The sequence below is a fragment of the Malania oleifera genome, chromosome 4, assembly GCF_029873635.1.
Source record: "Malania oleifera isolate guangnan ecotype guangnan chromosome 4, ASM2987363v1, whole genome shotgun sequence".
NCBI lineage: Eukaryota > Viridiplantae > Streptophyta > Magnoliopsida > Santalales > Ximeniaceae > Malania > Malania oleifera.
In genome coordinates, this window is record NC_080420.1 from 24,915,946 (window position 1) to 24,941,559 (window position 25,614).

A 25,614-nucleotide genomic window follows, 5' to 3' on the forward strand; every position below is an offset into this window, starting at 1 on the left:
CTGTTTGCCCAACCACCCAACATTTAAAATTCAAAAATTCTGAAAAACTACTCGCAGCCCAAACGTCTCTCGTCAACGAACACAGTGCTTCGTCGACGAGACTAAGAAAACACTTCGTCGACAAACACAGGGCTTTCGTCAACGAATCTAGAAATCTGAAATCACCTACTCTCGATAATTACTCGTCGATGAAATTTAGAGCCTTCGTCGACGAGCCTTTGCTGTCTCCTCGTCGACAAACATAGCTCCTCGTCGACAAGTCTGCTGTGTTGCCTCCTTTATGTTTTTCCTTCTTTATTCTTTTCTTAAAGTATAAGAACCCCAAATAACACTATACCGATAGAATTGAGATTATAAATGTATACTACTATGGTATCTCTTTCATTTATTCTTCAAATTACTTATCGATAAGAAGCCTCTCTAAAGACAATTGAAATTCTAAATGAGTCATGCCATATATTGTATTTCTTTCATTCATTCTTCAAATTGCTTATTCGATAGGAACTCTCCTTGGAAGATAGTCCATCATGTTCTCTAAAAGGATTTTTAAAGAAATAATTTATTCCCAAATGCTTTAATTGAATTTATCACAACTAAACAATGTTTAATGAAAATAATTGCACTGTAAGTGCTCTGATGACATTTTGACTGACCAGATGTAATTGTCTTAATTAAGTTATTGTACAAAGAAAAGATCTTTTCATATTAAAAGATAAATGCATTTTCAATTTAAAAGTAATATTAATAGTTTTCAAATAAATCTATTTTTTATATTAAAAATTAATGATATCATGCGCATTGCATGGGTATTAGTACGTCTCAATACTTGAAATACTAAAAACATATTGCCCGAATTAGTTCAATTAACTAAATTATTATGTATTAAGATTTAATTTGTTACATATTTTTTATATGATTATTTTTAAAATATCATTATTGTTCATATATTATTCACACACTCCTGGAATATAACAATAACTCTTTTTTTTAAATGCTTGTAAAAAAATCTTATTTTAAACCAAACACTAATATAGGTAATGATGTGACCATTCTAAAAATCTCACAACACTTTTTTTTTAGACAAAGAACCAAATAAAAATATGCTCATAAAACTAACACCCAACATTCTTAGGAATAAAAATCTCAGGAATATCACGGCATGTCGATACCTTTTATTTTGCAAACAAAATACCACCTAGATACATCAATAAAAACCCACTTTAAACTAAAAGTAAGAGTTAACAATTTGACTTTAAACACGTGTTTGGTATGAAATATACTTAATTTATTAATTTTGTATCTAATTTTTTTACTCCCCTCAAATTTGCAACCCAAGAGTGAAGTTCATGCATAGATCCTTAATTTTATATACTTTATACCTAAATTTTATGCCATTTTATTCCGAAACCCAAAAGAGATTTAGCTTAGGGGACAAGGGGTTTGTCTCCTCATTATTTCTTTAGTGTGACCAAATCTAAAAAGAAACCTAAATGTCTTAATGAAGTGGCATATTATTAAATTACAAAATTTGAGATATTCTTTGGATTTGATTCTCACTTTGGGAGCCATCTTAGTAACCTGATTAAAGGGGGGCCTCAGGCGTTGACCAACAGAGCCAAAAGGTCCAATACATCCATTTGCACAGGGAATGAAACGCCTGGATTTAAACTTTTATAGTGTCTCTGTATATCCATTATGCAAAATTTAACATGCTTCGATGATAAAATCATTAAATGAATTTTGTGAATTTAATGTATACTTTGATGACAAAATTATTAAATGAATAGTGATAATGTACCGATGCACATAAAATTCGAAACAGTTGGGATAATTAAAAATTAAAGACGAAAAAACAAAATCAAAAACAAAAGCACTGCCCCCCGACTCAGAAGCCTAGCTGTAAAGGAGTTGTCTCACAAGGTGTGAAAACCCGAGGGCAGGAAAGGATGTAAATTACAAGGCGGCAGCACCTCCAGAGGGACACCCTAACCTTCACAGCCATGCGTATTTCTCTCATGTCTACATGAAAAAGTGTCCTAAATCTCACAACTCATTCCAACTGTCGACAAGATTCACCTGTCCAAAGCTGTGTCCTCTGCACCTATCACCTATTGGATATAGGCGGTGGAGTCTTCGTGTTCCGCGTAGACTCCCAACGTTCACACACTTCACCTTTATCCTATTTAATCCCCCCCACAATCAGCCCTTCCATCAAAGAAGTCTAAACTCGAGTTCAATTCTCAAAAGGGTATCTCCTATTTTTGGGCTTTCGTTGGTTTTCAAGTTTCAACCAATCATTTTCTCAGACGGGCATCTCCTATTCTGGGCCGCCATTGGTTTTCAACCCACCATAAGACAGACATGCTCACCGACTCCAATTTCCAGTTTGAAGCAGGCTGCGATGACGACACTCTGTACGCCGAGCTGGAGAGGCAGATTTCGCTCTTGACGGCGGATGATGAAGAAGACTTTCTCGAAAGCAGGCATCGAGATATGGTTGTCCGAGTAAACGGGCATGGCTCGGGCACCTCATCGGTTGGCATTCCTGTCGCTTCGCAGCCCAGAAGCTATTTCTACTTGTGGGAAAATGAAACAGGGACTTCTGCACCTGCCTGGCTGTCAAATGTGTGGAGAAACGGGAATGGAACCGGGGTTTTCATTCCTCATGTCGGCAAATCGAAAAGAAAACAGAGGCCAGGTATTTGCCCTTATACCTCGTTTAAACAGATCAGACAATGATTTTGTCCAAGTTTTATCCTCCAATGCTTTTTCTTTAGCTTAATTTTTCAGTTTCCATCTTTAACTGATTCATTCTCCACCATGGTTGTTTCCAGGGCGGAAGAACAGAAGAATGTACAAGCGAATGAAGAACAAGAACAAGTAATTATACAGCAGTGTCGAGCAATTACAGAAAAACATGTATAGATCTGACAAATGAAGTCGGGAAATCTGTACCTCTACATTCATGAGTTTTAGATAGAAGATAATAATAGAGATTGGATTAACTAAATATAGATTTGGTTGATACCCCATAATAATTATAATTTTTACTTATCAGTTCATCGACTAGACTTAATTACAACATTTTGTAATTAATTACAACTTAGATACCGGCACTTAGCATTACATGTTTCCGAGACAACATACTTTTTTATGAAGCTTCACACAACCATGGGCAAAACAACGGCAGCAGGAAAGCCCAAATGCTGGCTCACCATCATCTTGGTCCCGAAAACTCGACCAGTAAATTAGCTCTTCAATTTTTTTGGTAGGTTGTGCGGATGGAAAAAATCAATCTCTAGGGCGTGCCAACCATAAAGAACTGAGTGCTTGAAGACGTGAAACATAATCACTGATAACAAGAAGAGCACGAGCAGCTTGTCGGGTGGTTAAAATTCGGTGCATTTGTTGCAACGTTTGCTGCCTCAAAAGGTCGGCCTAGGAAGAGAAAATAGGTTTTTTTTTTATTACCTTTGCGCAGATAAATGGCTTTTTCATTGAAAAAATAAAAAAGACGCACAAGGGTAACAAATACGAGTAGAACTTAGGTCTGAGGTTAAATTTGTACCTGGTGAATGAAGTTCTCAAGTGTGGCCAGTTTACCCATTGCGATTGCCATTTGACCCATGTAGTCAGCAACATCCCCAGAACCCGTAGGCCTCAGAGAGGTGGAGGACAGCGTCTCTACAAGAGATTGCTGCAAAGCTTCCATTCCTTGGGACAAGGCATCCTCGGCCTGTTGGGAGGACTGCTGTAGATTACATATACCCATCAACTGTTGATCTGTCAAAGGTTCAAGATGGTTCCCAAGTATCTGAAATTCCAAATGAATCAAAAGAACGATATAAATGTGAATAAAACAAATTGCAGTTTTTTCCTCCAAACCAAGAAAAACATAAATGAAACAAAATGGTCCAAAACATGGCGCACAATCAATCACCTTGAGAAGTTCCGATGAGCGGAATCCACCCAACCACATGAAAAACCTTTCTGCCGGAGTCTTCCACATGCCAGAAAGCATGTGAAACACATCAGATTTTGCACCTACGCCTTTTAGCCTGAATACCTCATCATAATGTGTCATAACACCATCAACAAGAAGGCGCAACTCATCATCACCCATGTGGGAATTAACAGCAGATCTGAGGTCATTAATCAACCGTTGATGTTCATCAACCCAGCGTGCATAGTCTATATCAAATGCTAAAGCCCCTGAAAAGTTTCATCACCACCAAAAAAAAAAAACCATGTGATCAGAGAAGTATACTTTCATTCCCCTAAAATTTTATCTGACATACAAACTCAAGTGGTGGCAAAAAATGCCAGCAGGGAATTTATGAAACAACATTAATGAAACTTGTCTTGCCCCAGTAGAATTTTTTGAAATTCATTTCAATTGTTGTTATTGATTTGATTGTAATACAGTGCAAAGATGAGTTGTTTTAATAAGCGAGCCAAATTCTAAGCTTCGCCTCCAAAATTCAGGAACATTTGCATTGTCCCATGTGGACAGTTTACAAGAACTTTGCTAGACTTGTACAAGTTGGGCATCTTACCTTAGAAGGAAAAGAGAGAGTTGAGCACACACATGTGCATCCATGGCATGGGCAGTGGACTATAGGGTATTAGGGCACTTTGGTGATGGAAATTAAGGACCAGTTTAGTTACCAAAAGTAGTTTCTTCCATTTCTAGTTCTTCAAAGAATTACATAACTGTCACCTTTTCCAGTTCTGGAAATGGAAAATGAAAATTAGTTTCCACAACTCAAGAGACCCTAATATTTTCTGTGATTGGCCAAACTACACTACATTACTTTTTGGCAGTTATTATAGAAAATGCTTCTTTGAATGGGTGTAACTGGAACACATTCTAGAAATAAGCAGTAAATCTGTCTGCAGAATCATTTCTCCCTCTTCTCTAATTCATAGCCATATTCTTTAGGAACTGTTTCATTGAGAATTCTGATGCAAATTTTCATAATTAATATCTTAAAATTCTACACTACACTTTTGCAACATGTTTTGTTGCATCATGGAGGTGAATTGCTTCTAGAACATTTTAGCAAACATGTTTTTGAGAGCAGGGGCAATTGTCACCTTAAAGAAAGCATTTCTAAAATGTGCCTCAAAGCCTATAATGGTAAAACCTATCAAGTCGTACTACACTGTCGCAACATCTTTTGTTGCGTCATGGAGGTGAATTGCTTCTAGAACACTTTAGCAAACTTGTTTTTGAGAGATGGGGCAATTATCACCTTAAAGAAAGCATTTCTAAAATGTGCCTCAAAGCCTATAATTGTAAAACCTATCAAGTTGTTCTTCAATCCTCTGTTCTAACAATATTTGCAGGTTGATAGGCACCAGAGTACAAAATTTTAACCAACAATTGAACTGCCAGATCTAAGCCTAGCTTGTACATGTGCTGGTGTCTACCAACAAGGATCAGCAAAAAAAGGAATGACCAAAGACAGTATACCATCCAGGTAGAGAGACTCAATGTTAAAACCTGTGTCAAATCCTACTTCCATCTTCACTCTGCTCTACCCGTATTGCAAGTCAATATGCACCAAGGAAACTAACTTTAACTAAAAAAGGTTCTGAGATATAAACCTAGCTTGTACACATGCCGGTGTCATCTAGCCCCATGACCAGCAAAAAAAGGAATGAAGGAAAAGACAGGATACCCTTCCAAATGCTAACAGCAACCTTAACCAATTTTATAAATCCTTCAGAACGCAATATGGACCCCTTAGGCCTTCGCTCTATCATCAGATTATCATTTGAAACTTTCTCTTGTTCACAACGAATAAATCACACCAAGTTCATAACAGAAGAAAATGTACTGTTCCATCCTTGTATGCATGCATGTCTGTGCGGCATGGATGGTGGCCCTCATCATTTTTCACTAACAAAGTACACAAATGAGTGGAGAAGCCCAAAAGGAATGTGATGCAAAAGAAATAAGACCAAAGTCACTTGAATTACCATAGAAATTTCCCATTCTTCAATTCCTATCGAATCAACACCCAGAAAAATACTGACGAACGTATTATTATCACTTAGTGCTTGTGCTAAGGAATGGAAACTTTGACTAGTTATTCAAGAGCTAAATTTATAAACCTATGAAGGTACGACACAGAGAATGCATTCACACTGAACACTTCATGAAACACTCAAAATGACCAAGAATCTGGAAATAATTTGAAAACCTGATTCTGCATCAATATTAGAAGAGAAAAATATGAATATTTTCCCTTGAATTCTATCTAATATAGGCCTTGTACATTCAGGTTCAGCTCCTAAAAAACCACTGTCAGAGCAATCAATTGAAGCTGCAGTTGAGAAAACAAATAGAAAAAGGCCCTTCAGTTCAAATTTAAATCATCTTTGTAAGATTATTTAAATTTTTTTCCCTTCGTTCTCTTGCTCCACATTAGATAGAAACAATTGCGGGTTTATGAGGGGTAAATTCTTCGCATGGTCACTGAACCACTGACTAAATTCATTAAGGTCACTAAACTTTCAATTTTTAGCAATTAGATCAAACCCTCACAGAGTATAGCAATATCCCGTTTTCTGTCCAGGGAAACACCCCCTCATTAAAATTGCTTATGTGGTCGCTCTAGGACCCATGCATGGCATTTTTAATCTTTTTTGAATTTTATATATATAGCAGTGACAAAAACAGCAGCAGCAACAACAATAACTTGAAAAAGGTGCAGAAATTCCAATGCTGCCATAAGGTCTTCGCAGCACAACCGCATCAAGCTCAACATTGGCAACAAGCTCTTCAAAATCACCATCTCCACTGATGTGCCTAAAATATATCAGCTAACATGAGGAGGTCAACACCTAGTCATCGCTCCCCAAGTCAGACCTTCTAACAAGAGCAATCAACTCCAACCCAAAAAGAGGTGGAGAGAACCACATTGGCGCCTTAAACAATCGGAGTGATGCACGCAGGCACTTTATAACCCGAGAGCGATTCACGCCCCCGCACCATAAAGACAATTCAACCCAAGGGCCAACCCTAGCCTCTATAAGAAGGGACGGGGAAGAGGTCAAGGTAAGTCGTTCAACACCCATTTTTACTACTGCCTTTAGCCTCTCTAAAGCATTCCCTTACTTAGGCATTGGAACTATCCCCCGGAATACACCCCGGGTCCTCCAAGCCTTTCTTTCTTTTCCCTTTTTCAGGTCAACGGATGTCAAAAGAGCAGCTGATTTTATCCAGCAATAGTTGGCGCCGTCTATAGGAAATTGCTTCTGAGAGGTGATCATCTTTCTCTCGACCTCTGACATTCAAACTCTCGACCTCTGACATTCAAACCATGCCAACCACACCCAGTTCTAGCTCTAGTCCTGCTGCCGGAAAGAGTCGCCCTAGCCCATTCACTCCACACCTGCACAACCATCGGGGGTCACCAGGGAAGAATTCCTTGCTTTTCAAAAGAAAATGGAGGATATGTTCAACCTGCTCTTACAGCAAAAGAGTCGAGAAGGACATGTTCCCCCATCAACAAGTGAGTCCCGATGCAACCAAGAAAGCAGATAAACCAAAGAAGGGTGAGAATAAAACCTACCTCACCAAGAAGGTGGTAGAAGACGCAAATAGCATAGGAGTCAACCAACAAATATCCACAAAGCTGAAAGAATAGATTAAGAAAATAGACCAAATAGAGAAAATGATGAAAGAAGACAAGACCAGCCCCTTCTCAGGAAAGCATCTCCAAGGTCCTCGGAGCCACCATTCACCAAAAAAATGATGAAGGTTCCACTACCGAGCAAATTCAAGATGCCAACTTATGAAAGGAAAGAGGGTCTGTCCGATCCAATCGACCATTTGGACATCTTCAGGGTGTTGACACAATCGCAAGGAGCTCCGAAAGCGCCATCATGTGTCGAGCTTTCGTAACAACCCTTAAAGGTAGTGTCAGGGATTGGTACGGACCTTGCGACCCAAATCAATTGGCTCCTTCTCGGAGATGGAACAATTGTTCACCATCCACTTTCTTAGTAGTAGGAGAATTGTCAAAACATTAGCCCATCTAATGAGCATGGTCCAGGGAGAAAGTGGGACACTTACGAAGTTTATGCATCGCTTGAACACCGCGATCCTGGAGATCCGCAACCTAGACATGGGGGTGGCTTTGGCAGCTCTGACAACAGCCCTTCAGCCCGAAAACTTCATGTACTCTTTGGGGAAGAAGCCACCGGCTGATATGCGAGAATTGATGGCCAGAGCACAGAAGTACATCAACCTCGAGAAAATGATGGACACCAGGACAAATCGCATCGAGCTGAAAAGGAAAGGTAATAGTCGAGAGACGGGAGAACCCTTTAGACCCACTAAGAGATAGGAGACCAGCATGCTGCTCGTCAGCTCTAAGACGAGAGGGCAGTCCAGTAAGTTCTCCACCTACACACCTCTAAACGCACACGGTCTGATGTGTTGCTGTATATAAGGAAGAAGGACTATGTCTCATGGCCCGAACCTATGCGGACCCCTTCATATAAACGCAACATGTTCAATTTATGTCAATTCCATAGGGATCATAGGCACGATACAGAGAAGTGTATTCAGCTAAAGAACGAGATTGAAGCCTTGATCAAAAGGGGATACCTGTCGAGATTCATAAAGAAGGAAGATCGGCAAGGGAAACCTCGCGAACAGAAGAAACCCAACAGAGACGAGAAGGAAGAACAGATCATAGGGGAAATCGCAGTGATCTTTGGAGGATCCGCTAGATAGTGGAGGAGCTCGCAAAAGATATGCTAAGACAGTACTTTCAAAGAAAAGAGGGAAACCAAGCGGCAAAAGGAACAAACAAGATGATGTTATCATCTTTAATAGCGGAGATGAAGGAGTGCAACCACCACACGACGACACACTAGTACTCTCCCTACTGGTGGCAAATTACAAAGTAAAACATGTGTTGATAGATAACGGGTGCTCGGCCAACGTTATGTTCTAGTCGGTGCTCAAAGGAATGAAGATCGGCAAGGAACAATTCAAACCAATCTCAACCCCCCCCCCCGGTTGGGTTCGATGGGGAGGTAGTTCATCCCATGGGAACAATCACCCCACCGGTAACAATGGGGACGACCCCACAACAAATTACTTCACTGACAGAATTCCTAGTGGTCGACCGGCCATTAGTATACAACATCATACTGGGCCGCCCCTTGTTTAATGCGATTCGGGCAGTAACATCAACGTACCACCTCAACATGAAATTCCCTACTCCGCACTGGACTAGGGTGGCCAAGAGAGATCAAGCAGCGGCTCGGAACTGCTACGTAATGGCCCTAAAAGGGAAGACGGAAGCACGGGAGATCTCATTTGCAGAATACCTAAAAGTAAGGGGGGAATACCCCCAAATCAGCACGGTGGATGATGACATCACATGTATCCCCCTAAAACGCAACAAGGAGAGGTGCGTGCAGATCGGAGATCACCTACCTAACACCTTGAGAGCATAACTAAGTGAGTTGTTGGAAGAAGTCGCAAACGTGTTCGCCTAGTCGGCCGAAGATATGCCGGGTATTGACCCTGCAATCATAGAGCACGGGTTGAAGTTGACCCCAACCACTAACCTATAAAATAGAAGAAAAGAAGTTTCACGATGGAGCGAATCAAGGTAATTGATGAAGAGGCGACGAAGCTAGTGCAAGCCAAGTTCGTCAAGGAGGTTAACTACCCGAAGTGGTTTAGCAACGTGGTTCTAGTGTAAGAAAGTCAAATGAAAAATGGCGCACCTGCATAGATTTCACAGACTTAAATAAGGCATGTTCGAAGGATAGTTTCCCTCTCCCCCAAATTGATCTGAATTCAACCTACGGGCATGAACTTCTCAGCTTTATGGATGCCTACTCGGGATACAACCAAATCTCAATGCATCGAGGTGATAAAAAGAAAACCTCCTTTATCACCGAGAGAGGGCTATACTGTTATCGAGTAATGCCCTTCGGACTAAAAAACGCAAGGGCCACATATCAGAGATTGGTGAACAGGATATTTAAAGATCAGCTCGGAGACGTAGACAACATCCTGGTGAAAAGTTTAAAAGCAGAGGATCACTACAAAGATCTCAGGGAGACATTTGAGCTGTTGCGCAGGTACCAAATGAAACTAAACCCTTCAAAGTGTGTGTTTGGTGTTTCTGCAAGTAAATTTCTTGGGTTTATGGTGATGCACAGAGGGATAGAAACCAACTCGGACAAAATAAAGGCACTGCTAGAAATAGAGGCCCCACACACGAAGGAGTTACAAATCTTGACAGGAACGATAGCCTCCCTCAACAGATTTCTCTCCTACTCAGGGGACAAGGGCCTACCCTTCAAGGCATTAAGGAAAAAAGGAAGATTTGAATGGTGGAGGAGCAGAATAGAGCTTTCGAACAGCTCAAACAATATCTTGGCTCTCCACCTCTACTAACCAAGGCGGAGACGGGAGAAGACCTCTACTTACACATAGCTTCAACGACAAATGCGATCAACTCGGTGCTAGTTCGAGAAGAGGGCAAGCAACACAGACCCATATATTACACTAGCACAGTGCTGAGTGGGGCTAAGAAGAATTATAGTACGGCTACAAAGGCGGCCTTCTCCATCATTTGTGTCGCACAAAAGTTGAGGCCTTGCTTTCAGGCGCACAAGATAATTGTGTTGACAAACCTAGCATTAAGAGATTCTTTAGCAGCCAGAGAGTTCGGGAAGGATGATGAAATGGTCCATTGAATTGGGCGAGTTCGATATACAATATCTGTCAAGGCCTGTTGTCAAAGCTCAGGTACTAGTTGACTTCACATCCAAAAGACCCCCCGAGGTAGCAGGAAAATCGGTGGTATGGACGTTACTTGTCGACGGGTCATCAAATGCGGCCAGAGGAGGAGCGGGGTTTATACTCACGGAACCAGATGGTACGGAGACTCTATATGCATTAAAGTCGGAGTTCTTAGCAACAAACAATAACGCTGAGTATGAAACTTTGCTAGCAGGGCTACGCCTGGCAGAAGCACTAGGGGTAGCACAAATTAAGGTATCCAAAGGGAGGAGGTTCAGACTGCAGCGACTGCCGCTGCTGATGCTTCCCGAGCTGCGGTACGGGAGTACAAGGATTCCGCACGGTTCATTATGGACACCGCCAAGACTTATCGAGTAGGCTTCAGGACGTGTCGAGAGCAGGTCTGGACTATGCACCATGACCTTCCTCTAGATGGGGTGTGTTCTCACGGGTACGGTCGTGAGAGTCCTAAATTCGTGGAAGAGATGGAGGAGGAGGACGAGGGGGAGGAAGAGGAAGCTAGAGAGGGGAGCAAAGCCAGCTGATCCGCTGAATACATTTTATCTGTAGTTTTATTCAACATAATGCAATGCATTTTTGAGTTCACTGATGGTACAACTGTTGTATTTGAATCTTACTACTTCGTTGCACGATACATGGCAAAATGACAAACTTAAGAGTAATATTTTTTTAGCATGTCAGAGTTCCACGTATTTTTAATCTCTTTTCCCTCTACGTCCTCTAATTTGTATGTCCCCGATTTTATTTCCGCTGTAACTTAGGATGGTCCCTACTAGTTCGGCTTTAGCTTGTGCGGCCCTGGTTCTAATTGGCTGGTTTGCGCCTTACTAAGGACCAGGTCTCCAGGTTGGAATTTTCGCACTCTAATGCGAGTATTGTAGCACTTAGCCACCTTTTGCTAGTATGCTGCGATTTTCAGACACGCCTGCTCCTGCCTTTCTTCTAGCAAGTCTATGTCCACCCTGAGCTCTTCATTTTTGTCTTAGTCGTCAAAGCATTGCCTTCGCCAAGAGGGGATTCCCACTTCAGCGGGGATGACAGCTTCCACATCAAATGCAAGCATGATCGAGGTTTCCCCTGTCGATGCTCGTTGGGTAGTGTGGTAGGCCCAGATTATGGAGGGGAGCTCTTCCACCCACCTGCCTTGCGCAGACTCAAGCCATGTCCTTAAGCTGTGCAGTATCGTTCTGTTCATGTTTTCCACCTGACCATTACTTTGGGAATGTGTCACTGACTTAAACAAGAGTTTAATGGACAAGTCATACCAAAATTTTTTGAAGCGCTCATTATCGAATTGTTTCCCATGGTCAGTGACCATGGCCCATGGGATTCCTAACTGGCAAACCATCGATGTCCGAACAAATCGTGTGATGTTTCGCTCGGTTATGTGGGCTAGGGCTTCGACCTCAACCCACTTAGTGAAGTAATCAATCGCCACTAACGGGAATTTCCTTTGGTCGGTTGCTGGAGGTAGAGGTCCCAAGATGTCTAGTCTCCATTGGGCGAAAGGGCAAGGACTGGTCAGAGGGGAGAGAAGATTAGACGGCATGTGAGGTACTCCCGTGCACCGTTGGCCCATGTAACACCGCTTGACAAGCTCAACAGCGTCCTTCCTCATTGTGGGCCAGTAAAATCCTTGCCATAGAGCCCTGTGAGCTAGAGCCCTGTTGGCTAGATTTCCACATACCCCTTCGTAGATCTCCCTTAGTACGTACTCTCCTTCGATACTAAGACAACATAGGTACGGCAGCATTAAGGATCGTCTATATAGCTCCTAGTATATGAGTGTGTATCTTTCCGCCTTCCTCATTACCTTTAGAGACTCCTTGTCCTCTGGTAAGGATCTGTCACGGAGGTATTGCACCAGAGGCGCCCTCAAGTCCACCTCGTTGATTTCAAAATCCAACAAATTAACACTGCCCTCCTCATATGAGGGCTTTTCGACTCGCTCTAGGTAAATAGCATCCCTCCATTCCGAACTGGTGGCTGAGGCTAACTTCATGAGGGCATCAACCCTGGTGTTCTCAGCCCTTGGCACGCGTTTTATATTGAAATGAGTGAATGCTATAACATATTCTTGGGTCTTGGCTAGATAATTCTTCATTTTCTGATCCCTAACCTCAAATTCTCCTTTCACTTGCTCCACCACTAATTGGCAATCACTTGATACCTTAATTTGTACTACCCCTAGTGCTTCTCTCATGCGTAGCCCTACTAGCAAAGCTTCAGACTCAACGTCATTGTTTGTTGCTGAGAACTCCAACTTTAATGCATATATAGTCTCCCTACTGTCTGGTGTCGTGAGTATAAACCCCGCACTTCCTCCAACCGCATTAGATGACCCGTCGACATGTAACGTCCATACCTCCGATTTTCTTGCTACCTCGAGAGGTCTTTCGGCTGTGAAGTCGGCTAGCACCTGGGCCCTTCACAACAGGCCTTGGCAGCTATTGTATGTCGAACTCGCCCAATTCAATGCACCACTTCATCATCCTTCCCGAACTCTCTGGCCGCTGAGGAATGTGCCTCAATGGTAGGTTTGTCAACACAATTACCTTGTGCGCCTGAAAATAGGACCTCAACTTTCGTGCAGCACAAATGATGGAGAAGGCCCCCTTTTCAGCCATACTGTAATTCTTCTCGGCCCCACTCAGCACCTTGCTAGTGTAATATATGGGTCTGTGCTGCCTGCCCTCTTCTCGAACTAGCACCGAGATGACCGCATTTGTCGTCGAAGCTACATATAAGTAGAAGTCTTCTCCCGTCTCTACCTTGGTTAATAGCAGTGGAGAGCCAAGATACTGTTTGAGCTCTTCGAAAGCTCTATTCTGCTCCTCCCCCATTCAAATCTTCCTTTCTTTCCTTAATGCCTTGAAGGGTAGGCCTTTGTTCCCTGAGTAGGAGAGAAATCAGCTGAGAGAAGCTATCCTTCCTGTCAAGATTTGGAACTCCTACGTGCGTGGGGCTCCATTTCTAACAGCGCCTTTATTTTGTCCGAGTTGGTTTCTATCCCTTTGTGCATCACTATAAACTCGCAGAAACACCAAACACGCACTTCGAAGGGTTTTGTTTCATTTGATACCTGCACAACAGCTCAAACGTCTCCCTTAGATCTTTGTAATGTTCCTCCGCTTTTAAACTTTTCACGAGCATGTTGTCTACATATGCCTCCATCGTTTTTCCGAACTGATCTTTAAATATCCTATTCACCAATCTCAAATATATGGCCCCTACGTTTTTTAGTCCGAAGGCCATTACTCGATAACAATATGGCCCTCTCTCGGTGATAAAGGAGGTTTTCTCTTCATCAGCTCAATGCATTGGGATTTGATTGTATCACGAGTTGGCATCCATAAAGCTGAGAAGTTCATGCTCGGAGATCGAATCCACCAGCTGATCAATTCGGGGGAGAGGGAAGCTATCCTTCGAACATGCCTTATTTAAGTCTGCCAAATCTATGCAGGTGCGTCATTTTCCATTTGGCTTCCGTACTAGAACCACGTTGCTTAACCACTTCAGGTAGTTAATCTCCCTAACGAACTTGGCTTGCACTAGCTTCGTCACCTTTTCATCAATTACCTTGATTCGCTCCATCGCGAAACTTCTTTCCTTTTATTTTACAAGCTGGTGGTTGGGGTCAACTTGCAACCTTTGCTCTATGATTGCAAGGTCAATAACCGGCATATCTTCAGCCGACCAGGCGAACACGTCAGCTAAATCGCCTAACAACTCGCTTAGTTCTGCTCTCAAGGTGTCAGGTAGGCGGCTCCCGATCTGCACGCACCTCTCCTGGTTGCTCTTTAGGAAGATACGCGTGATGTCTTCATCCACCGTGCTGATTTGGGGGTATTCCCCCCTTACTTCTAGGTCTTCTACAGTTAAGGTCTCCCGTGCTTCCGTCTTCCCTTTTAGGACCATTACATAGCCCGAGTTGCTGTTTGATCTCCCTTGACCACCCCAATCCCGTACGGAGTAGAGAATTTCATCTTGAGGTGGTACGTTGATGTTACTGCTCGGACATCATCAAGCAAGGGGCGGCCCAGTATGATGTTGTATACTGATGGCCGGTCGACCACCAGGAATTCCGTCAGTGAAGTAACTTGTTATGGGGTCATCCCCATTGTTACCAGTAGGGTGATTGTTCCCATGGGATGAACAACGTCCCCACCGAACCCAACTAGGGGAGTTGAGATTGGTTTGAATCGTTCCTTGTCGATCTTCATTCCTTCGAGCACTGACCAAAATATAATGTTGGCCAAACTCCCGTTATCTATCATCACACGTCTTACTTTGTAAATTGCCACCGGTAGGGAGAGTACTAATGCGTCGTCGTGTGGTTATTGCACTCCTTCGTCTCTGCTGTTAAATATGATAACATCATCTTGTTTGCTCCTTTTGCCGCTTGGTTCTGCTCTTTACGTTGAAAGTACCTGCTTAGCATATCTTTTGCAAGCTCCTCCACTATCTCTGTCACTAGCGGATCCTCCAAAGATCACCGCGATTTCCCTCATGATCTGTTCTTCCTTCTCGTCCCCAATGGATTTCTTCTGATCATGAGGTTCCCCTTGCCGATCTTCCTTCATTATGAATCTTGACAGGTATCCCCTTTTGATCAAGGCTTTAATCTCATTCTTTAGCTGAATACACTCCTCTGTATTTTGCCCATGATCCCTATGGAATTGAGAAAACTTGGACATGTTGCATTTATATGAAGGGGTCCGCATAGGTTCGGGCCATGAGACATAGTCCTTCTTCCTTATATGCATCAACACATCAGACCGCGGTGCGTTTAGAGGTGTATAGGTGGAGAACTTAGTGGACTGCCCTCTCGTCTTAAAGCTGGCAAGCAGCATGCTGGTCTCCTATCTCTTAGTGGGTCTAGAGGGTTCTCCTGTCTCCCGACTATTACCTTTCCTTTTCAGCTCAATGTGATTTCCCCTTGTGTCCATTTCTTCGAGGTTGATGTACTTCTGTGCTCTGGCCATCAATTCTCCCATATCATTCGATGGCTTCTTCCCTATAGAGTACAGGAAGTTAACGGGCTATAGGGCCGTGGTTAGAGCTGCCAAAGCCACCCCCATGTCTAGGTTGCGGATCTATAAGGTCGCAGTATTGAAGCGACGCATAAACTTCGTAAGTGTCTCCCTTTCTCCCTAGACCATGCTCATTAGATGGGCTAATGTTTTGACGATTCTCCGACTACTAAGGAAGTGGCCGGTGAACAGCTTTTCCATCTCCGAGAAGGATCTAATCGATCCGAATCGCAGGATCCGATGCCAATCCCTAGCACTTCCTTTAAGGATTGTTGCGAAAGCTCGGCATATGATGGCGTCAAAAGCACCTTGCAACTGCATCAACACCCTAAAGGTGTCCAAATGATCGATTGGATCGAACAGACCCTCGTACCTTTCAAAAGTTGGCATTTTGAATTTGCTCGGCAGTGGAACCTCCGTCACTTCTTTGGTGAATGGTGGCTCGAGGACCTTAATGATGCTTCCCCGTAGAAGGGGTTGGTCTTGCCTTCTTTCATCATTTTCTCTATTTAGTCTATTTTCTTAATCTTTTCTTCCAACTTCGTGGATCTTTATTCGTTGACTCCTACGCTATTCGCATCTTCTACCTTCTTGGTGAGGTAGGTTTTATCCTCACCCTCCTTTGGCTTATCTGCTTTCTTGGTTGCGTCGGGACTCACCTGTTGTTGATGGGGGACATGCCCTTCCCAACTCTTTTGCTGTAAGAGCAAGTTGAACATATCCTCCATTTTCTTTTGAAAAGCAAGAAGAACTTCTCTGGTGACCTCCGATGGTTGTGCAAGTGTGGAGTGACTGGACTGGGGCGACTTATTTCCGGCGGCAGGTCTAGAGCTAGAATTGCGTGTGGTTGGCATGGTATGAATGTTGGAAGTCGAGAGCAAGATGATCACCTCTCAAAAACAATTTCCCACAGACGGCGCCAACTGTTGCAGCCAAAAATTGAACGATCTTCACGATCCCTGATCACGACCACCTGAAAAGAGATAAATAAGCAAGGCTTGAAGGACCCGGGGTGTACTCCGAGGAATCTCTCTGATGCCTAAGTCAGGGATTGGCTTGAAAGGTTTTTTATGCAACAATAAAGTATAGTTTAGAATGAAATCTGCAAGATGTCTACCGTTGACAACAGTGATTTTGTTACTATTTGTTTTGATTATGTTGTGGATTGTTCAACTAATTAGGTTCCAGGTGCTCAACAGAATGTCATTGAGGAGCTTGGTTTTGCTATTTGGGATTTTGCCCATTGCAGTTGCTATAATGGTGCAATTTCAGTGTGCGTTGCAATTTCAACTCAAATTTTAAATTGCAATTTCAAATTCGGTGTTCGAAGCACTATTCAGCGCACATTAATATGCAAGAGTCATTATTGCCGACCCCATGGTGCATTCGACCAACCCATTTGAATTTCAAAGCTTGACTTTGTTTATTTGATTGGCAATGCAGTTGTCATGACCCCACTATGCATTTGGGGCATAGGACATTGTTCAATCAATTAAATAACTCGAACATTCTATTAATTATTATTAGCCATCAAGGTAGAGCTCTTAAGCGTTGAAACTGTGGCATCTATTTGTTTTTTTTAGAATTATTATTATATGATGGAGAAAAAATCATATCTTGAGAATAGGCATGTTAGCTACATAAATCTTACGCATAGAAACATCAATTGCAGTTGAATTCGCATTAGATCCGAAATTTCCCAATATTGCAAGCTGGGTCCCAATTATTCATCGTAAATTTTCATACTTGGCGCCTTCAACGCGAGCAAAGCGCCATTGACATGCTTGAACGTGATAAACTCGTACCCTTTACTTTTCCTGGTGACCTTGCCAAGGATCGCAACGTCTTCTCTGAGGTAGGTTCTTGATGATAGTTCCCATCCAAGGTCGTGAATGAAGAGCTTGCGCTGGGTAAGGCCCCGATCGGTGATGGATCAGACGGCGTCGAGTACGTCTAGGTGTCAGATGGCGGCATTTTGGACGATCTCAATCAAGCCAATGATCGACCTTCAATTATTTGATTAGTCATGATTAAAAATTGAAAGAGAAAACCTCTCAAGAAATTCCCACAGTTGGCGCCAACTGTTGCGGAATAAAATCAGTTGCTCTTTCGACTTTCGTTGACCTGAAAAAGGGAAAAGAAAGAAAGGCTTGGAAGACCCGGGGCGTACTCCTGGGGATTGCTTCGATGCCTAAGGGAATGCTTCAAAGAGGCTAAAGGCAACAGTAAGAATGGGTGTTGATTGACTTACCTTGACCTCTTCCCTGCGTCCCTCCTTATAGCGGCTAGGGTTGACCCTTGGGTTGAATTATCTTTATGATGCGGGGGCGTGAATAGCTCCCGGGTCATAAAGTGCCTGCGTATATCACTCCGATCGTTTAAGGCGCTGGCGTGGATCTCTCCCCCTCTTTATTGGGTGGGAGTTGATTGCTCTTGCCAGAAGGTCTGACTTGGGCAGCGATGACTAGGCGTTGACCTCATATTAGGTGATATATTTTAGGCACATCAACCTTGATAATGTGCACAACTTCTGCAAGTCCCCCACAATACATTTAAAATAATATGAAAATAGTTCACACATATCAAAACATTTAGGGGTCATTCAGAATCACCGTCAAAATTAGAGAAACGAAAAAAAAAAAACAAGAAACAGGAATTAAAAACTAGAAAGGGAACTTTGGTGATGTCATGAAGGTGGTTGTGGTGGCAGCAATGGTCAATGGCAGAGGTCGAGAAATTATTCTAAACAATAATTTGAGTTTACCTTTCAAATTATATTCAAAATTCAAAAAACAAAAGAGAAAGCGGCATGCATGGGTCCCATGCTACGAAGTAAGCAATTTTAATAGAGGAGCATTTTTGCTAGACGAAGAAGAGGGCATTACAACACTTGGTCAAGTCCAATGACTTAATTGCAACAATTTAAAATTTAATGACCTCAATAGGACAATCTTAGTGACCACAACGATCCTAGTTTACAAGTGAGAACTCCTTCAATGGTATTTTATAGACAAGTTCTTGTGCATAGGCCGTTGTGCTTGGCCACGTCAAAACACACACCACACCGCCCACCCCACCCTGCGCGCAAGGACTTCAAATTGTTTTTTGCTTCCTTACCATAGTAGTCAGAGGCACAAGGCAAGCCGAGGCGCAAAGGGTATTTGAACCCGAGGCACGAGGCGAAGGGGCATTCCTCACGACGATAAGGCACACAACTATTAGAATGTTGTAAAATGCCTATTTGGGGTAATTGATATATGAACATATGAATATCTAGTAATATTAGATATTAAAATGCCAAAACATTCAATAGCAAAATTGAAAATTTTAATGAAAATGCCAAGGCCAAAAGCATCAACAATTCAACATAGTTCAACATTAAAATAAAAGAGTACAAGAAAAGATTTCAAAGTCTAAAATCTAAATATCAGCTTAAGTTAAATTCTTAAGTTATGTTGATCAAACAACCTTATCTAGCTCATTACTTGTTGATTATTATATTAATTATTACGAATCTTCAACTTGCATTTTTTTCTCATTTTGTAAAATATGTTTTTTTAGAAGTTTAAGATTAGAAGAAGAAGAAGAAGAAGAAGAATAAAAAGAAAAAGAAGACGATTTACGAAGGTTCGAAGGCTCGAAGACGAGTTCGCTGCTGGTTCAAAATGTCGAAGGCGAACTCACGTTGCTGGTTTGAAGGCTCGCAAACGAACTCACGAAGGCTCCTGCTGCTTTGAAATGTGGAAGACACACTCACAAAGGGTCGTGCTGGTTCAAAATATCAAAGATGAACTGACGCTACTGGTTCGAAGGCTCGAAGAGATAAGCTCGCGAAGGTTCCTGCTGGTTCGTAGGCTCGAAGACGAACTCGTGCTGCTAGTTCAAAGGCTCCTGCTGGTTCGAAATGTGCAACAGTGCAAGACGAACTCGCGAAGGGTCGTGGGTCAAAGAGGGCAAAGGCTCTATTGGTTCGAATTGAATGAGGGCTAGGGCTCTGGCCTTTATTTAAACAGGCTCAAAAATTTCAAAGTGCGCCTCACGTCGTGTGATGCCCCTCTGCGCTTCATTGCGCCTCTTACAAGTCGCCTCGCCTCGCATGGTATGAGGCGCTGGCCTCCTCACCTGTCTGCGCCTCGCGCCTTGGCGCACCTCAAACACACTTTTAACAACTATGTTCCTTAACCAATTCATTTTTCTCTTTTTGGTAGCCATTTGTCCAAGTGCAATGAATACCTCAACATTTTCTTAACATGCAATCTAAGTCATTGAAACATGGGATATAAACTGTAATAAATTGAAATCCATATAAACTGATTTTAATTCTTTGCCCACTCAAGTAATTTTGAATTCTTAAAATTTATTTCCTAGTTATGTTGTTAAGCACCACAACAACTATAAAAGACTGCATGGCCATAAACTTGTTGATCATCAAAAGAGCTCTCCACTCCTCTCTTCTCGTCTTGAGAAGCTACTTCTTTCTCATCAATTTATTTTTTTCTCGAGCCAACTTTGGGTACAAACATACAGCTCAACTTAACTGGCAAGGTATTAGACTTCCAAGTAGAGGTTTGGCTGCCAATTCTTGAGAAAGGTGCCAACAATCTACTACACCATTATGGTGGCAAATTCAATTCCAAGAAAGTGAATGTCGTTCCTTTTTTATCATGTGAATTTATTAATACAATTACTTTATGTGCACTCTTAACTTCTATTTAAATATGATGTTTTCCACCTATCATCATTATTGATCACGTATTATTTTTAAAAATTTTGAACCAAAGTTTGTAAAATGTACCACAATGATATCATTACCCAAGTCCTTCATATCACTAAGTCAAAACCCTTAGATGGTACCATTGAGACCATCCACATGGATTTGGTTCCTTAAAAAAAGAAAGAAACAACCCATTGAGATGAGGTTGAACATGCTAGAACTATTTCTAATCTAGTGTGAGACGAGGCTAGCCTACTTTGAAAGAATTATATACTCAATAATATGACTATTGTTCACTACTCAAAAGAGGTTTTGGATTCACAAGTATAGGGGAATATGGTTGAAGATATTGGGTCTAAGATATTGGTAATTGACAACTTAAACTTGAGCATGCCAAATGAAAAATTGGTGTGCTCACAAATCACAGTGTACCCATACTTGGCCAATTAAGTCCTCAAATGGAAACTATTACCATTGTTTTCCACAAGGCCATGTGTTGATCTGCTTGCAAAACAAATATAAGCTTGGGAGGACCCTAGAAGGCCTCTAGGGTGTATCTCCAATGCTTAAGTTAAAATTAGGATGGGAGAGAGAATGAGAAAGATTGGGGTAGTCAGTAATAGTAGATGTCTTAGCTTCCTTATTCCCCAAAATGTCTTGTTATAGACTTTGCAAGAGAATCAAGATCCTAAATCATAGCCCTATTGTCGATCTCTAAACCTCTGGAGATTTGATCTTCTGCTGGTCTTCCTTCCAAGATTTACCCATATATTAATGAGATAATTTTCAAGAAGAGTTGACTTTAGGAGGTCTTTGCTCACCTACTAGTCCACATGGCCTCAAGCTAATGGGTCATTTTTATACCTGAGCTACCACCTACTCATGGATCCCGAAAGAGAACTAGTTCTAGGAGTAGTTTGTGTGTCATTTCAATTAATTTTATTGGGTCTGTGTTTCAAGCTATGCCATAGAATGCTTTTGGCCATTCTAGCAATGTTTTTTCTTAGACCAAGCTACTCTATATGATTTGGCCAATTTGGCAACATTAGATCAAGCTACCAATGTTAGCATGTTGATCCTTTGATTGCACAAAATTTTTATCTTCTAAGAAAATTGATACAATTGCTCATTCTTTATTGACCTCTATAGAGGCCTAGGCCAATGTCGTAGCCTTTTGGGCTTTTTTTCTACTTCTTGGGCAATCTGGAAAATAGTTTTTTCATGTGGGTTGCTCAGGCGAGAATGCATCCTGGTATTACTATAACATATTGATGTGTAGCAATAGTTAGCTTCCAATCACCAATAAATTTTCATTGTTCTTTGCTCTACTTGTAATATGTAATTTTTATGACTGTTAGCCCATGCCTATTCACATTAGGGTGTTGGTTCTATCTCCACATTGGTCTATCATTCTATCAAGTGTAAAGTGGTATAAGTGGAAGGAGTAAATAACCATCCTCATCATGGTTCTATTATTAGAGAATAAACTATATGCACTCCCCAGTAATGACAAAATGAAGACATTCATTAGCACTAGATATGTATTCCTTTACAAATTTAGCACTTTTGCCATGCGTGAATTTACAATGTCAACTTAAATAAAGCATACGAAAGTTGAAAAACCACATCCAAATGCAAGCAAACACCTCATAAATGCATCATAAATTCATAATGAAATTATTTTATGTGTATCTTGCCCGTAGGAGTACTGTTTTTTAGGTAGGCATCCATTAGTACATGTTGAATTTAGAGCATATGAAAAATTCATAATTGCTATGGTAATGCACATTAAAATCTTGAGATGAGATATTTCATGGGTCACCTATGCTTACTTGTTTAGTGATCGATGTTCAATGGGTGTGGGAAAATACAATAATAAATAAAAAAATAAATAAACAAGTACTATGGTGGGAAATGACTTAACTTTTCAGTGTTCAGCCCACTTTGAAAATTGTGCCATCATTAAAGAAAATTAATCTAGTCCTAAAAATAAGCCACCTTTAGGTTACGTTTGCTTTGCGGAATGCCTATTCCTAGGAATAGGCCAGTTTTTGTAGGTTAGTTACAATTAGTTATACAAGAAATTATGTTGTTACTATAAAGTAAATAACAATATCAAACATTTTATGAGTCTATAATGAATAGATAAGGAATAACTATTCCCAAATTCCAACATGGGAATGTCTATTCCTCTCTTATTATATGTTAAATGAAATAATTAGAAACATACAACGATTAACTATTCCCTTACTTCCCAAAATTTAAACTATATTCCATCTTATTCCAAGGAATAACAATACCGCTGAATCAAATGCGCCATTAGTCTTCCAAAAATTCAAGTCGATGATTGAACATATGCACAATATTTAGTCTCTCGTAGACATTTTATCATCTAATTTGTGTGCCTTTAAAGCCTTGTTGCAGTGTTAGTTCCACATGAGTTTTATGCATTCTCATGCCAATTGAACTACATGATTTACATCTATTGCCCTTGGACATATTTGTCCTATGGCTTGGAAGACATTTGAGTTAAAAAAGACACTATTTGTACACTCTGAGTTGGGACTTGATCTAAGGTTGGACTGAGAACCAAATCTAACTGAATTTGAACCTTGGGATCCATCTCAAGGCTAGACCCAATTTCTTCTACACCCAAGCTGAACCTAAGGACCCATCTTCGACAGTAGTAAAGACTCGATGAGGTAGAGACAACAAGCAAAGGCAACACACATGATGGTTCATGGCCCATTGATGAATTTCTTGGTCAAATCAACCATCTGGCCCAAATTTCATGTAGAGAGGACTATTGAATGTGATAGATGACGGTTGCTTAGCAATAGAAAGATAGCAGTACTTCACCTCGAGGAGTAAGTTTGTTCAATAGTGATGGCATTGGCATCCAATGTTTCTTTTTGAGGCATTACGCCATTACCCAAGCCTTGCATATCTGCAAACATATAGGAGAAATAAGATATTCCTTTATGGCCTCACCATGCCAATCTTGAGTGAGCAGAATTTTCATGGTTGAGAAACCAATTTGTAGCTTTTTTATAAAATGAAATTTGGACCAATTACAAGAATCACTTGGAGATGCTAGGAAACACATGTCCCCCTACCCATGCCATTGTTTATCTTCACTTTTGAGGTTTGATGTTGATCACATACAAACAAAAAAACCAAATAGCTAGGGAGACCCTGTGGCCTCAAAAGCCTTCTCAAATCCTTAAGTATAATTAAGCATAGGGAATGGGAAAATGGAATACAGTGGACGCCTTACCCTCCTCTCTCCTCAACCTACCCTTTTATAGAAGTTGTCAGAGAATTAAGATCCCTACTTCATAGGAATCTCTTCTTATTATAAATCTCTATATTTTTGGTGATCTAATCTTCTACTTATCTTCCAAGATTAAACTATGTCAAATTGAGCTTATTTTTTTTAAGAGTTGACTTCCTTTAGGAGGTCTTGTGTCTCCTATTGATCCACCTAACCTCAAACTAGTGAGTCATTTTTATCCCAAATGATCAATGGAAGCTTCCAAGCTAGGGGGGCTTTGATCAAGAAAGTGAGAAACTACTCCATCCTTGAAGGACAATAAGATGACTTTGCACAAGCATAATGATGTGATCATATAGGGTTTGATTGTGCACATCTATATCAAAGAGATCAATCGTCTGTGATCTAATCTAACAAAATTGGGGTTGTGTTAGTTGCATGCCCCAAAAAGACAGCTACAAAATCATCATATTTTAACATTATAAAATTAATAAAAATAAATTAGTCATTCATGATGTACTAATGCTGCCTTTATCACAAGAACGAGTCAAAGATGAATTGTTCAAGAGGTTAAGAACATGATACTTATATTTATTGGCACTCAATTCATATATTATACTAGTCATCAGAGTGTGAATTGGACCCAGACAATATAAAAAGAATGATCTATCTTACATTTGTATTATAAGGGTGAATTGGGCATTGACACTAAGACAATGGTAAGAATAAGAAACTGAAAGGGAAACTGCAATCTGATTCAAAACAATAATTGTACAATAACTTACATGTCCAGCACTTATACCCACCACTACCCACTACTAACTACAACACATATTTAAATAAGGCTCCAATAAAACGAGAAATTACAAAATAACCCTAAAGTACTTAAATACAAAAAATAAACCTAAATTGACTAAACTTCTAAAATAACAAGACTTTCCCAAACTAAAATATAAAAAGCTTGATACAAAATAAACATCTAAAATCCTCCATTGGTGGTTCTCGATCAATATCTAAATAGAGTTTTATAGTCTATCAATTAAATACTCAATTCCAGCTGTGTGAAGTCTCCTTGGAGTGAAGGCATGACAAATGTTTTGTACAAGAGCTTCAAAACTTTGCCTCTGGAGTGTGTTTATATTCTCACCAAGACACTTAAAACACACACGCCTTGAGTCTATTAGCTCAAGTATGGGAGCCTCACATGGCATCTATCACTCAATAAATAGAGTAAATGTCTTGGGTCTTCGATTTAGATATGACATAGAGAAATCCTTCACCAAGGTTATATAAGGATTATAAAAGAGGTTTTAATACCATTTAAGGAACCAAATTAATTGTGACTTTGAGATTAGTGGAAATGAATATCATAGTACCAATTATCAAATTAAAATGAACCGAAAAAGTCACACAAAAGAAGCAAAGTGCAATTAAGAAGATGAGAAACATTAAATGCATGAGACGCCTATGACAAGGAGGGAGGGGAATTTTGAATAAATAAAAGATGCAAAAAAACCCCTGATGGAGAGGAGCAATGAGGTGGTCACACTTCTCTTCAAAAATGTGTGAAGAGTAGGTTCTTTGGAGAACTTTTTGTTTTGTTGTTGCTCCACATGCATGTGCTTGGAGGCTAAGCACATATGCAGCTAGAGAAAAAAGAATCAACAAAGCCACAAAAATCCGAAAGATATAATCGTCATAATCTCACTTCATTTTCCTTTTTTATCAAAACCAAACATGGTTAGATCTTGGTTTTGGCATGCATGCTTGTTTCATTCCACTACAT

The 25,614-nt window shown here is 40.9% G+C and overlaps 2 protein-coding genes across 2 annotated transcripts in view; one reads left to right on the top strand and one right to left on the bottom strand.

Moving 5' to 3' along the window:
• Window positions 1-1,974: 1,974 nt before the first annotated feature.
• LOC131154067 (uncharacterized) lies at window positions 1,975-3,010 on the top strand. The gene is made up of 2 exons (XM_058106567.1): window positions 1,975-2,698; window positions 2,835-3,010. The coding sequence occupies exons 1-2, from the start codon at window positions 2,362-2,364 to the stop codon at window positions 2,882-2,884; spliced, it is 387 nt and encodes a 128-aa protein (XP_057962550.1). The 5' UTR covers window positions 1,975-2,361; the 3' UTR covers window positions 2,885-3,010.
• Window positions 2,982-25,614, bottom strand: part of LOC131154066 (transcription factor TGA2.3) — a 34,369-nt gene continuing 11,736 nt past the window's right edge. Inside the window, exons 9-11 of the mRNA XM_058106566.1 lie at window positions 3,941-4,212; window positions 3,569-3,814; window positions 2,982-3,438 (exon numbers count right to left, since the gene is read on the bottom strand). Of these exons, the coding sequence (XP_057962549.1) occupies window positions 3,292-3,438; window positions 3,569-3,814; window positions 3,941-4,212 (665 nt within the window). The 3' untranslated portion in view covers window positions 2,982-3,291. The remainder of the gene's footprint in view (window positions 3,439-3,568; window positions 3,815-3,940; window positions 4,213-25,614) is intronic.

Bases quoted from the DNA above. Each gene is read 5' to 3' on its own strand.
- LOC131154067 (XM_058106567.1), top strand. From the start codon at position 2,362: ATGCTCACCGACTCCAATTTCCAGTTTGAAGCAGGCTGCGATGACGAC. The intron at 2,699-2,834 runs GTATTTGCCCTT...GGTTGTTTCCAG, and splicing joins GAAAAGAAAACAGAGGCCAG to GGCGGAAGAACAGAAGAATG.